General features: G+C 43.4%; 1 protein-coding gene across 1 annotated transcript in view; it reads left to right on the top strand.

Annotated features, from left to right (window-relative positions):
• The window catches only part of MAJIN (membrane anchored junction protein), a 142,287-nt gene extending 131,080 nt beyond the window's left edge, over positions 1 to 11,207 (top strand). The window contains exon 11 of the mRNA XM_034759393.1: positions 11,016 to 11,207. Within this exon, the coding sequence (XP_034615284.1) occupies positions 11,016 to 11,061 (46 nt within the window). The 3' untranslated portion in view covers positions 11,062 to 11,207. The remainder of the gene's footprint in view (positions 1 to 11,015) is intronic.
• The last annotated feature ends 1,200 nt before the right edge of the window (positions 11,208 to 12,407 follow it).

Below are 12,407 nucleotides of genomic sequence, written 5' to 3'. Positions count from 1 at the left end.
GCAGTGGACACCACTCATACCCCTGTAACACTTTTTACAAATCTAGGGTTACAAATCAACCTTTAGAAATCCACCTTAACCCCAACCCAACAACTGGACTTTATGGGGCACACCTAGACTGTATCACGACTACCCCAACAATGGTTTCTTACCTTAACAAACCTAATTACAACAGTAAGACACAGCCCACAAACATCCACCAGAACATGCCTACAACTTCTAGGGCACATGTCAGCTACAACATTTGTCATGAAACATGCCAGGCTTCATATGAGATGTTTATAAACCTGGCTATGCACTGTCTATATTCCTCACAGACACTTGATCAACAGACATCTTACAATGCCCAACACAGTGAAAGACTCGCTCACATGGTGGAAGAAACAAACGAACATTTGCTCCCGTGTCTCCTTCCAACGGGAACCCCCATCAGTAACTATCACCACGGATGCCTTTCTAGTGGGATGGGGCGCACACTTGTCCAAAAATACCATCCAGGGCCGCGGTCCCTAACAGAGTGCAATCTCCACATAAATCTGCTGGAGCTACGAGCAGTCCGAAATACCTGCCACCACTTTCTCCCCCTTATCTGCAACAAAACTGTCCAGATTCTTACGGACAACTTGGCGACTATGTTTTATATAAATCGCCAAGGAGGGACCCAATCTTACCTGCTCTGCACAGAAGCAGTTCACCTCTGGCAGTGGTGCATCTCCAACAACATAGATATCATGACATCCTACCTACCTGGAAGCCAGAATACCACAGCAGACGACCTAAGCAGGAACTTCTCACAAATTCACGAGAGGGAGCTGGACCCAGGAATACTTCAAACTATATTCAAACAATGGAGATTTCCCTCAATAGACTTTTTTCACAGCGATCCACAATGCCAAATGCCCGCAATACTGCTCCCGAGCTGGACTGGGGCACACTCTCTGGGAGATGCCTTCCTTATCAAGTGGGAAGCCCTGCTCCTGTATGCCTTCCCTCAACCCCCCTATTGAGCTGTGTCCTTCACAAGACCAGGAAAGACAAATCCAGAGTCATCCTAATTGCACCAACATGGCCCAGACAAACATGGTTCCCATACCTGGATCAGATGGCTGTGAGACCACAATGAACCCTTCCCCTCATGCCCCGTCTGCTGACACAGGATGCCTCCGTCATCCCAACATTCCAATACTCCATCTCAAGACTTGGCTAATCCATGGATGACAGAACTTGAAACATGCTGTTCCAAGGAAGTACAGGACATTCTACTGAACAGCCGATGACTGTCCACATGAAAAACACATGCGTACAAGTGGAAACGATTCTCCATCTGTTGCCGGGAGAAGCAAATTACTCCACAGTCGGCCTCACAACCTACTATCCTCGATTACATATTGACACTCAAAGAATCGGGCCTTTCCACTAGTTCACTCAGAGTGCACTTGTCAGCCATCACAACCTTTCATGCTAAGATGAACGTATTCACTGTCTTCAACAACCCACTGACTAAGCGCTTTCTCAAGGGTATGGAGAATACTTATCCTACACTAAAGGACCACGTGGGACCTCAACCTTGTTCTCCGTGCCCTCATGGGCAAACTCTTTGAACCACTAGCGACCTGCTCACTCTTGCACTTATCCATGAAAGTTGCCTTTCTAGTAAAAATCATGTCAGCAAGAAGGGTGGGAGAGTTGGGTGCTCTAATGGCACACCCACCTTATGCCACATTCCTCACGGACAAAGTAATCCTACAACCACATCCTAAATTCATACCCAAGGTCGCCTCCCCCTTCCATCTCAACCAACCCGTTTATTTACCGGTATTCTTCCCCAAGCCACACGCCGACAACAGCCACATGCCCTTCACATGCTGGACGTCAACAGAGCACTTGCATTCTATGTAGAGAGAACAAAAACATTCAAAAAATCATCCAGACTATTCGTATCCACAATAGAACGGTCACAAGGTCAAACCATTTCCAAACAGAGACTTTCTAAATGGATCTCTAATTGTATCCAAGTATGTTACCAAACATACAATCTGCAAGCTCCTTCTGGACTTCACACACACACTCCACTAGACCTATGTCCACATCGATAGCCTTTCTCAAAGATGTAACCATTACTGATATTTGTAAAGCAGCTACCTGGGCATCACCCCATACTTTCACCAAACACTATGCCCTAGAACAGCAGTTAGCTGCAGATGCTCACTTTGGACTCTCGGTGCTCTCCACTGTACATAAATCAAGTCCAAAGCACCCCCTCTCCACTAAGGGGCACTGCTCTACAGTCACCTAAAGTGGAACACCCACAGGGACACTCCTTGAAGAAGATGAGAAGTTTCCTCACCTTGTGCAGTAACTGAGGTTCTTTGAGATGGTTGTCCCTGTGGGCGCTCCATTACCCCCCACCCCACTTCAGAGTTTCACATCGAACCTCTGGGGTAGAGAAGGAACTGGGGGGATGGTTGGCTGCACACAAGGGGTAACTGCTCGGAGCAGTGTGAGATGGCTGCTGTGTGTGCGTGGCCAACCGGGGCACTGCTACTACAAATCTCCGATTAGAAGCGCAGGGCGCCAAGACACCTAAAATGGAGCACCCACAAGGACAACCATCTCAAAGAACTTCAGTTACTGCACAAGGTGAGGAAACTTCTCATCAGCACAGTCCAAGTCCAGAAGTGCCCTGGTGAGCTCTGAATTAACAACCAGCTCATGAGCCCCATCTTCTATGATTTAGTTGGGATGATTTAGTTGGGGATTGGTCCTGCTTTGAGCAGGGGGTTGGACTAGATGACCTCCTGAAGTCCCTTCCAACCCTGATATTCTATGATTCTAAGATGGCCCTGACTATGAACTCTGGTAGGGCTTTGAAATCTTCAGCTAAATCTTTGGACAGGGAGATAAAGGAGCACTGCTTTTCTCGCAAGTGTAAGGACAGATTCTTTCAGACGACCTGAATAAAAAAGAGGTTGAAAATCACCTCAACACTCGCACTCTAAGGAGACTTCACAGCTTGAACCCAGGTAACGCTGGAGCTCTGAGGGAGCACAGTACCAGAATCTCGGCACTGTCTCAGGGGCTGAGACTAACTACCCTTTGTACCAAGTCTTCAGTAGTTTCATAGAGTTTAAGGCCAGAAGAGACCATTAGATCATCTAGTCTGATTTGTATATCACAGGTAATTAAATTTCACACAGATACCCCTTTATTAAGCCCAAAGATTTTAGTTAGTGTTTTAGTCCTCAGGAGACAGGCAGATGTGCCACAGGCAGAGAACAGGCAAGACCAATGTGCCACTAATGCCCAAGTCCTCTGAAGTAGCAGGGAATTGATTAGGTGAGATATGCTCAGATGATCTCAGCTGGCAATTCATGCTGCAGAGGAGGGAGAAAACCCCCCAAAGTCTCTGCCAATCTAACACAGGAGAAAATTACTTCCTGACCTCATCAGTTTGATTCTGAAGGTGGGAGCAAGACACACCTGCCAGTCATCTAGAAAGAGGATTCTGTGTACCACCTCTACATCATCTACCTCTCATGCTGTGACAGTTTTGAAACAATTGTTTTGACATGATGGTCAAGAATCATTCTTCAGTCAGTCCACCGGATCTTCCTCCCCTCCCATCCCCACCATGTTTGGAGACTGCTTTTATTTCTTTTGGGAAATATAGAACCTCATAACACCAGATCACTGGATTCTGGACACTCACTGCAACTCAGCACCATCCCTAACTTCCACCCTCTTCCCCATCTCTATGTAGGGACCCCTCTTATGAGAGACTATTCATGAAAAGGAATCACTTCTCACTCTCAGGGCAACAGAGTAAGTTCCACTACAGTATAGATAAGAGTTTTTATTTCAATTATTTTCTAATCCCAAAGAAAAGAGGGGGATGATGTTATACCAATAGAATAAAAATGAGCAGGATCTTATTAACAGGGATAACATTTTAGTGAAGAATTGTGAAAGGGGGAATATTGGTAAAAAAGCCTCAGGTATTGTAAACATTGGTGTGCACACAGCCGGCTCTATAGAGAGCGGTTCTATTTTTGGTTAACCAAAGCCTACTGAGGGTAGAGGCTTCATAAAAGAGCTCATAGAAACTTTAAGCTACAATTAATCTTATCCAAACTGTTCACTGAGAAATCAGGGGTAACAAGAGCCTATAGGGCAAGGTAAAGCTGCTCGCTGAACGAGATCAGGGGTAGCAGGATAAGATAATTTAGGCTGTGTCACTCGCTGCAAGGGTTCAGGGGTGACAAAGGAAATTATACACGTGTTAAAAATGTTTAAGAAAAGATAAGGGAGAACAGTCTCAGAGGAAGGAATGGAGTTTGAAGGAGCTCCAACCTCACCTTTTGTAAAAGAAATAACACCCTTTAAACAAATCCTTCAGAGATATAGGCACAGTCCTTGGACTGAACAAGCCCTTGCAGATGCTTACTCTATTTCGGATCTAGAGGATAGATTGGCCCAATATATCCTCATATGTAAACCCCCAAATGCAGCAAAAAGAAACGCTGCAGGGATCTGGCTGCTGTGGGAGGCTTGTAATGACAGCTATCTCCGCTTAACAGCCTGTAAAGAGGAGAACTTAGTGTTTCTCGCTCTGATCCTGGGAAGGATTTTTATATTTGGTGTATGACCCCTCGGTGGTAAAAGCCCGAGCAATACAGAGGGAAGCTTAGCATCTCTCCCTCTGGCCCAGAGTGGGTTAAAATCATAAGATACAAATCTTGTTCTGTTAAACCAAACTCTGAAGAATATAGGAATTTGGGCAGTGTAGTGTGGTTTTTGTTTGTTTGTTTGTTTTTGTTTTTTGTGAGTGATATTGTGGTCATTTCACAATTTTGAAAGAAATGTTTAAGGAAAGGGACCAGGAAGGGTGGGGGCTGGTTAAGAAGCCCACCCTCCTTGCTAAATTGGTAGTGGAACAAAGCTTGTGCCCATGGAAAGAAAAGGTTCATTGCAAAAAGCAGGATCAGGCCCAGACAAGCAGGCAAGCAGCAGATAAAAAAATTGGAAAATTGGTTGGAAGCCTTAAGGGCATAGTGTCAGGAGTAAGAAAGCAGTAAATGCAGGCATAAAACCCTGGAACAATACTTAAAATGGTAAAATCTAATTGATAAAGGTGTCATTTTGGGAGATAAACAGTAATTTAAGGAAAGACCCTGAAAAGTTAACTCTACAGAGGCTGGAAAAAATTAAGCAATTAAACTTTGTGAAAATGTTAAAAAGTACCATGTTAAAGAGAAAAGGAAGTCTTGGTTTCTTTGCAGCCATTCTGAAGGAAAAATGGGCCCTTTTCCAAAGGAATGTCTGTAAATAATCCAGGTATTTGAAATCATTTGACTATGAACAATTTAGTCAAATTTGTCAAAAACATGAGGGGGTTCTATTGGAACTTAACTGACCCAAATGTATGAAGGAAATATAATCTATGTACAGCTATGCAAAAACAACAATGTAGAAGAGATGTTAAGGAAAAGAAAATGTGTATGTATCTATTTGTCTGTGGAAATATGTGAGGTTCTAAGAACGTAAACCAACACATCTGGTTTGTAAAACTCCTGTTTTGTAGGTTTAAGATAAATTCGTTTTTTGTTTTGTTTTGTTTTTAATAATATCACTAAAAATCCATTTAACTATTTAATTCAAAGTTGCAAAACTTAACAGACCTTTTTGCCAGACACAGGTAATCAGTGTTGGCTGGCTTTTGGGATTTGGCATTTAACCCTTAAGGGGTAACTCGGTGCTTTAGAAAATTTAAAAAACCAAAGTTGTAACTGCAGCAGGGCAATCAAAATCAGGAGAATAGGGGGAAATGTTGGATTCTTTTTGTTTGTTTGTTTGTTTGTTTTGTGTGTGTAACAAAATAGCAGATGAGAGCTGTAGTAAAAGAATAAGAAATTAACAGTGCTCCTCTGAAGCAACAGCAGGGTTGAGGTGCACAAAACAAAAAGAAGCACTGTTAGAAACACTAAGCCTTAAGATGGCTCTGTGTAATCAGACTGTCACTTTAACAAGGGTACATGAAAACTCTGTAAAAACAAAAGGAAGCAGCTGCAGTTTGGCTTCTATGGAAAACCTGTAACAAGGTATTCCTTCAATTGGCTAAATGTAAAAATGAAAAACTGCACCAAGATTTACAAGCCTCTGCTGCAAAAGCAGAGAAATAAAATGTATGTCCATTAGTAGTCAAATCCAGTTAGATGTCCTTAAGGTTGGGTACAGAGAGTTAAAACAGCACTCTCAAATCTTACAGCAACAGTAACATCAGAAGAAGGAACATTTGAGACCCCAGAAGGGGCAGATTTTTGGGACCCCTCTGGAGATTGGGAAGAAAGATATTTGGGTAAAATTCCTCCTCCCAGGGCCAAAATGCCATTGCAACAGTAACAACAGTGCCCGCATTCTCCATCAAAATGTTATCCCTCTTAATAAGATCCTGCTGGTTTTTATTCTATTGGTATAACAATGACAGCCTATTCTGGCTTTGAGGGGATTCAATGCCTTCATTTGCTACTTCAGGTTCCATTCCTCGGATCATCCTAGTGGCCCTTCTCTGCACCCGTTCCAATTTGAGTTCATCTTTTTTAAACATGGGAGACCAGAACTGCACACAGTACTCCAAATGAGGTCTCACCAGCGCCTTATACAATGGAAGCAGCACCTCCTTATCCCTACTAGATATACCTTGCCTAATGCATCCCAAGACCGCATTGGCTTTTTTCACTGCCACGTCACATTGTCGACTCATAGTCATCCTGCGGTCTACAAGGACCCCTAGGTCCTTCTCCTCTTCCGTTACTTCTAACCAATGTGTCCCCAGCTTGTAACTAAAATTGTTGTTAGTCATCCCTAAATGCATCACCTTACACTTTTCACTATTAAATTTCATCCTATTTCTGATACTCCAATTCACAAGCTCATTCAAGTCTCCCTGCAGAATATCCCTATCCTCCTCCGAATTGGCAACGCCTCCCACCTTCGTATCATCCGCAAACTTTATCAGTCCACTCCTGCAATCGGTTCCGAGGTCAGTTATAAATAGATTAAATAAAATGGGTCCCAAAACCGAACCTTGAGGAACTCCACTGGTAACCTCCCTCCAACCTGACAGTTCACCCTTCAATACGACCCGCTGCATTCTCCCCATTAACCAATTCCTTATCCACCTCTGGATTTTCATATCGATCCCCATCTTTTCCAGTTTAACCAATAATTCCTCATGGGGTACAGTATCAAACGCTTTACTGAAATCCAGGTATATTAGGTCCACCGCATTTCCCTTATCTAATAAGTCCGTTACTTTCTCGAAGAAGGAGATCAGATTCGTTTGGCACGATCTGCCCTTTGTAAAACCATGTTGTAATTTATCGCAATTGCCATTAACCTCAAGGTCCTCAACTACTTTCTCTTTCAGAATTTTCTCCAGCACCTTGCACACTACAGATGTTAAACTAACAGGCCTGTAGTTACCCGGATCACTTTTTTTCCCTTTCTTGAAAATAGGAACCACATTAGCTATTCTCCAGTCTAACGGAACCACCCCCGAGTTTACAGATTCATTAAATATTATCGCTAATGGGCCTGCTATTTCCCGTGCCAATTCCTTCAATATTCTCGGATGAAGATCGTCCGGTCCTCCCGACTTAGCCCCATTAAGGCATTCGAGTTTTGTTTCTACCTCGGATATGGTAATCCCCCATTCTGTAGGCCCCTCTGTCACGGTGCTAGTATCCCTAATACCTTCATTGGCCTCATTAAACACCGATGCAAAATATTCGTTGAGATATTGTGCCATGCCTAGATTATCTTTAATCTCCTCTCCGGCTATAGTCTTCAGTGGTCCCACTTCTTCTTTCTTTGCTTTCTTCCTATTTATATGGCTGTAAAACCTCTTACTATTGCTTTTAATTCCCCTTGCTAGGTCCAACTCTACACGGCTTTTGGCCTTTCTCACTCTATCTCTACATTCTCTGACTTCACTAAGGTAAGTTTCCTTACTGATCCCTCCCCTCTTCCACTCTTTGTACGCTTTCTGTCACGCTCCTGCTCTGAAGGCAGTGCAGAAGTAAAGGTGGCAATATTGCAACCCCCCCCCGCAACTCCCCAGTTTGAGAAATGCTGGTCTCCCCCGTGAAATCTGTATAACATAGGGTAAAAATACAGAAAAGACCCGATTTCATGGTCCGTGATGCGTTCTTCATAGCCATGGATTTGGTGGGGCCCTAATTATCAGGTATGATGTACATATACCCTCCCATCCTTCTGATTTTGAGGATACTGAAGATCAGGAAGGACTTGTCCAAAGTCATCATGATAGTGCCTACTTGACCAAGATAGTTTTGGTACTCAGATCAGATGGTCTTGGCAACTTACCCTGCAAAACCTTTACCTCTCCTGTTGGACTTAATCTCTTAGGACAATGGAAACATACTGCATCTGAATCCAACCTTTTTCCACCTGTGAAATTGGATGCTGGCTGGATGACAGAGAAGGAGAGATCCTTCTTTTTGGACATCCATAACATTTTAAGTCAAAGTAGAAAGGATTCCACCAGACTTATATTTATTGCTAAGTGGAACTGTTTCACAATATGGAGTACAATGTCATTTGTCTCATATGGGCAACCAAATTTCAGCTTTCCTGGATTACTTGCTGATGTTAAAGAACTCAGGACTGTTTATTAGCTCCACTCAAGTACATTTAACATCCATATTAGCATATCACTTTCCCATCCAGGACTACCGAATTTTCTCCCACCAAACTATGGCTAGGTTCCTGAAGGGCCTTTCACAGGATTTTCCCCCAGTTAGGGAGCTTCCTCTTCCCCAGGACTGCAATGTGACCCATTTGAGTCCTTGGTAACTTGCTCTTTGTTACGATTTATCCATAAAGATGACATTTTTAGTAGAAGTTATACCTGTACTGAGGTAGAGTGGCCTCCCTCCAATACAGAGGGGGTTACTGCCCCCTGGTGGGCACTGCTAACTCCGCCCCATGCCCTTGCAGGAATTGTGGGGGCGAGACAGAAAGTATTAGAATAGGGTCCTGCAGCTCACATGTGGCTGGACCAGAGAAGGAGGCTGACATCCCTCCCATGGAACTGAGACTTCAGTGGAGCCCGCGACTGGTGGTGGGGAGAAAAGGCAACCCACTGCCTCAGGAGACAGAAGACCCCAGGTAGAGGTGGGAGGAAGGGTTGTCTGACCATGAGACTGAGAGCCTGGTCCCAGTGGTGATGGAACAGCAACAGCAGGAACCGATAGGAAGTAGCCTAGGGAAACAAGATTTGGTCCAGCTGTGTTGCTGGGACATGAGGCAGTGACTACACATTTCCCTGCTAACCCAGTGGTTGCATCTGATAGGGCCCTGGGCTAGGACCCAGTGGAGCAGGGTGGGCCCAAGTCCCCCTACCCTCTAATTCTGGCCCCATGCACGGGGCTGGCAATGCATTAACCTTTAGGCCAGAAGGTTGGTGACATAGACTGTTTAAATGTTAAGTATCAGAGGGGTAGCCGTGTTAGTCTGGATCTGTAAAAGCAACAGAGAGTCCTGTGGCACCTTTAAGACTAACAGATGTATTGGAGCATAAGCTTTCGTGGGTGAATACGTCTGACGAAGTGGGTATTCACCCACGAAAGCTTATGCTCCAATACATCTGTTAGTCTTAAAGGTGCCACAGGACTTTCTGTTGCTGTTTAAATGTTGCCGTTTGCCTCAGCCAGCAGACTGAATGAGGGCTATAGACTGTTTAAGTATTCCTGTTTGTCCCAGCCAGGAGGCAGAAGGCTATAGACTGTTTAATTGCTCCGCCCACGTCAAGCAGGCCAGAGTCCTAGCCTATTGCTACATGCCTCAGCCAGACTTCGCCCATGTCCAGTGGTCCAGAGACCTGGACTCAGCAGTGCACCCCAGACAGGAGGCTTGGGCTACCAGATGACTGGTGGTATGTTGATTCCTCCTTTTTGGAGACCTGAACTTATATCTGGGCAATTATGCGGTCACAAGGTAGAATGGCCAATGGACATACCAACTCCCCGATGCTGCCAAGGGGGTTACCTGACCCCAAGAGGGAGGACAGAAAAATTGCAGAGATACAGGCACTTATGGCAGACCCTCTTTATATGATATCCCATAAGAATACCCTTAGGCCCCATCCCAGATTCTTTCCTAGGGTAGTCACCAAATTTCATTTGAATCAAATAATCCATTTTCATGTTTTCTTTTCTAAATGGCATTCTAATCAGTGTTACATACTTTAGATGTCCCTAGAGCACTATTGTTCTATCTACATAGGACTAGACCATTTAGGGTCTCTCAGAGACTCTTTATAGCATTTGTAGACACGTTAAAAGACCACGCTAATTCAACGCAGAGACTATTGAAATGAGTGTCTAGTTGTATTAGAATCCGTTATGAGCTAGCCAACTTAGATCCCACAATCCATATTAGGACTTGCTCCACTAATACTCAGACAGCTTCCACTGTACCCATCTCAGAGATATGCAGAGCACTACTTGGGATTCAGTCCATAACTACAAAATATGACTCTGATTGGAGCATAGAGATCTGGTGCTTCTTTTGGCAGAGCTGTTGTGCAGTCTTTGTTTACGTAAACTCATCAGGTTACTGCTTGTGAGTCATCAAGAATGGAATGTATATGGACAATACATCTAGAAGAATCAATTACTGTAAAATAAGTAACCATTTCTTTTGGAAGGGATTAGTCAATCTCTAATTCTTAGGAATTAGAATGAGAGCTTGATGGGACTGATTATGTCCCATCAGCCTACTGTGGGTTCCTTGCACCTTTCTCTGAAGCATCTGGTTGTGACCACTGCTGGAAAGAGGATAGTTGACTAGATGGACCATGAGTAATCCAGTCTAGCAATTTCTATGTTCATAACACAAAGCATAATGAGATTTGTCTCCTCAGAAAGATCTTGTTGGTGATTTTACACTGCAGATACGTATTTAAAGTACAATGTCTCTTTTCCCCCCTCCAGCACACTCTTTCCTCCACTACAGCGCATTTTTGGTGGAAGCAGCTGACTTCTTGAGCTTGTGGAAAGGTGGACTTGTAGCTTAAACTTCAGAAGGTTTTGCCACTCCCCCCGAGTTCAGCTTTTAAAATTGTTTGTGTCCAAATTAGTAAATGCAATTACTTAAGCTGTTTATTACTTTTTAAAGTATGCTATATGTACAATGTTAGTTATTTTTTTGCTTTAAAAATAAATATATGAATAAATGACTAGTATTTTTTAAAATGGGACAAACATGAAACTTGAATTTTAAAAAACTCTTCAAATTATGTGGTCCTAATAAAAACATCTTATTAATGAGGAAGTATCAATTACTTTTACTGGGATAAAGTAAACGTTTGTAATATTAGAGAAATTCCTATTCCTTGCTACATAGAATCAGAGAGAATAGAGATGAATAAAACATTTTAGATGTGATTTTTTTCCCCACTGCGTTGCCTCTTGCATAATTATTTAAACCTCTGCATGGTAGATATAAAACACTACTATTCTGATTTCTAGCATTTATGTGGCAGTGGAGAATCAGGCACATTTATGCCTCCTTCTTCAGAAGTTATTGGGCTTGAAGCAGGAATTATTAAGTGAACTTACATGGGGCCTGAGCTATGCAAGAGGGTCAGAGTAGGAGCACAAATTTCAAAAGTGCCCAAGTCACTGTGGTTCCTAAAAGCCAGATTTTAAAAGCTACTTAGATGCTATAAATGCCTACTAGGAATTTCAAGTGAATGAGCAGGCGAGGCATCTTTGTACATCTGGTCCCATGGGGTGTCCTACCTCTGAGGCAAGTGGTCTCACTATTGAGCTATGGGATATTCTCATAGACTTTAAGGCCAGAAGGGGCCATCATGATCATCTACTCATTGCAGGTCATAGAACCTCACCCACCCATTCTGGCAATAGAGCCCTAACCTCTGGCTGAGTTACTGAAGTCCTCAAATCATGATTTAAAGTCTTCAAGTTACAGAGAATCTAGCAATTACACAAATTTAAACCTGCAAGTGGTCTGTGCTCCATGCTGTAGAGGAAGGTGAAACCCCCACAGGATTTCTGCCAATCAGACCCAGGGAAAAAAATCCTTCCTGACCCCAAATATGGCCATCAGTTAGACCCTGAGCATGTGGCAAGACCCATCAGCCAGACACCTGGGAAAGAATTCTCTGTAGTAACTCAGAGCTCTTCCCATCTAGTGTCCCATCCCCGGCCATTGGAGATATTTGCTATTAGTAGTTGCAGATCAGCTACATACCATTGCAGGCAATCTCATCATACCATACCATACCCTCCATAAACTTATCAAGCTCAGTCTCAAAGCCAGTTAGGTTTTTTACCCTCCACTACTCTCCTTGGAAGCTTGTT

This window comes from Trachemys scripta, chromosome 2, assembly GCF_013100865.1.
Source record: "Trachemys scripta elegans isolate TJP31775 chromosome 2, CAS_Tse_1.0, whole genome shotgun sequence".
NCBI classification, from domain to species: domain Eukaryota; kingdom Metazoa; phylum Chordata; order Testudines; family Emydidae; genus Trachemys; species Trachemys scripta.
The sequence above is the reverse complement of the archived record's forward strand: the minus strand, read 5'-3'. Positions and strand labels throughout refer to the sequence as shown.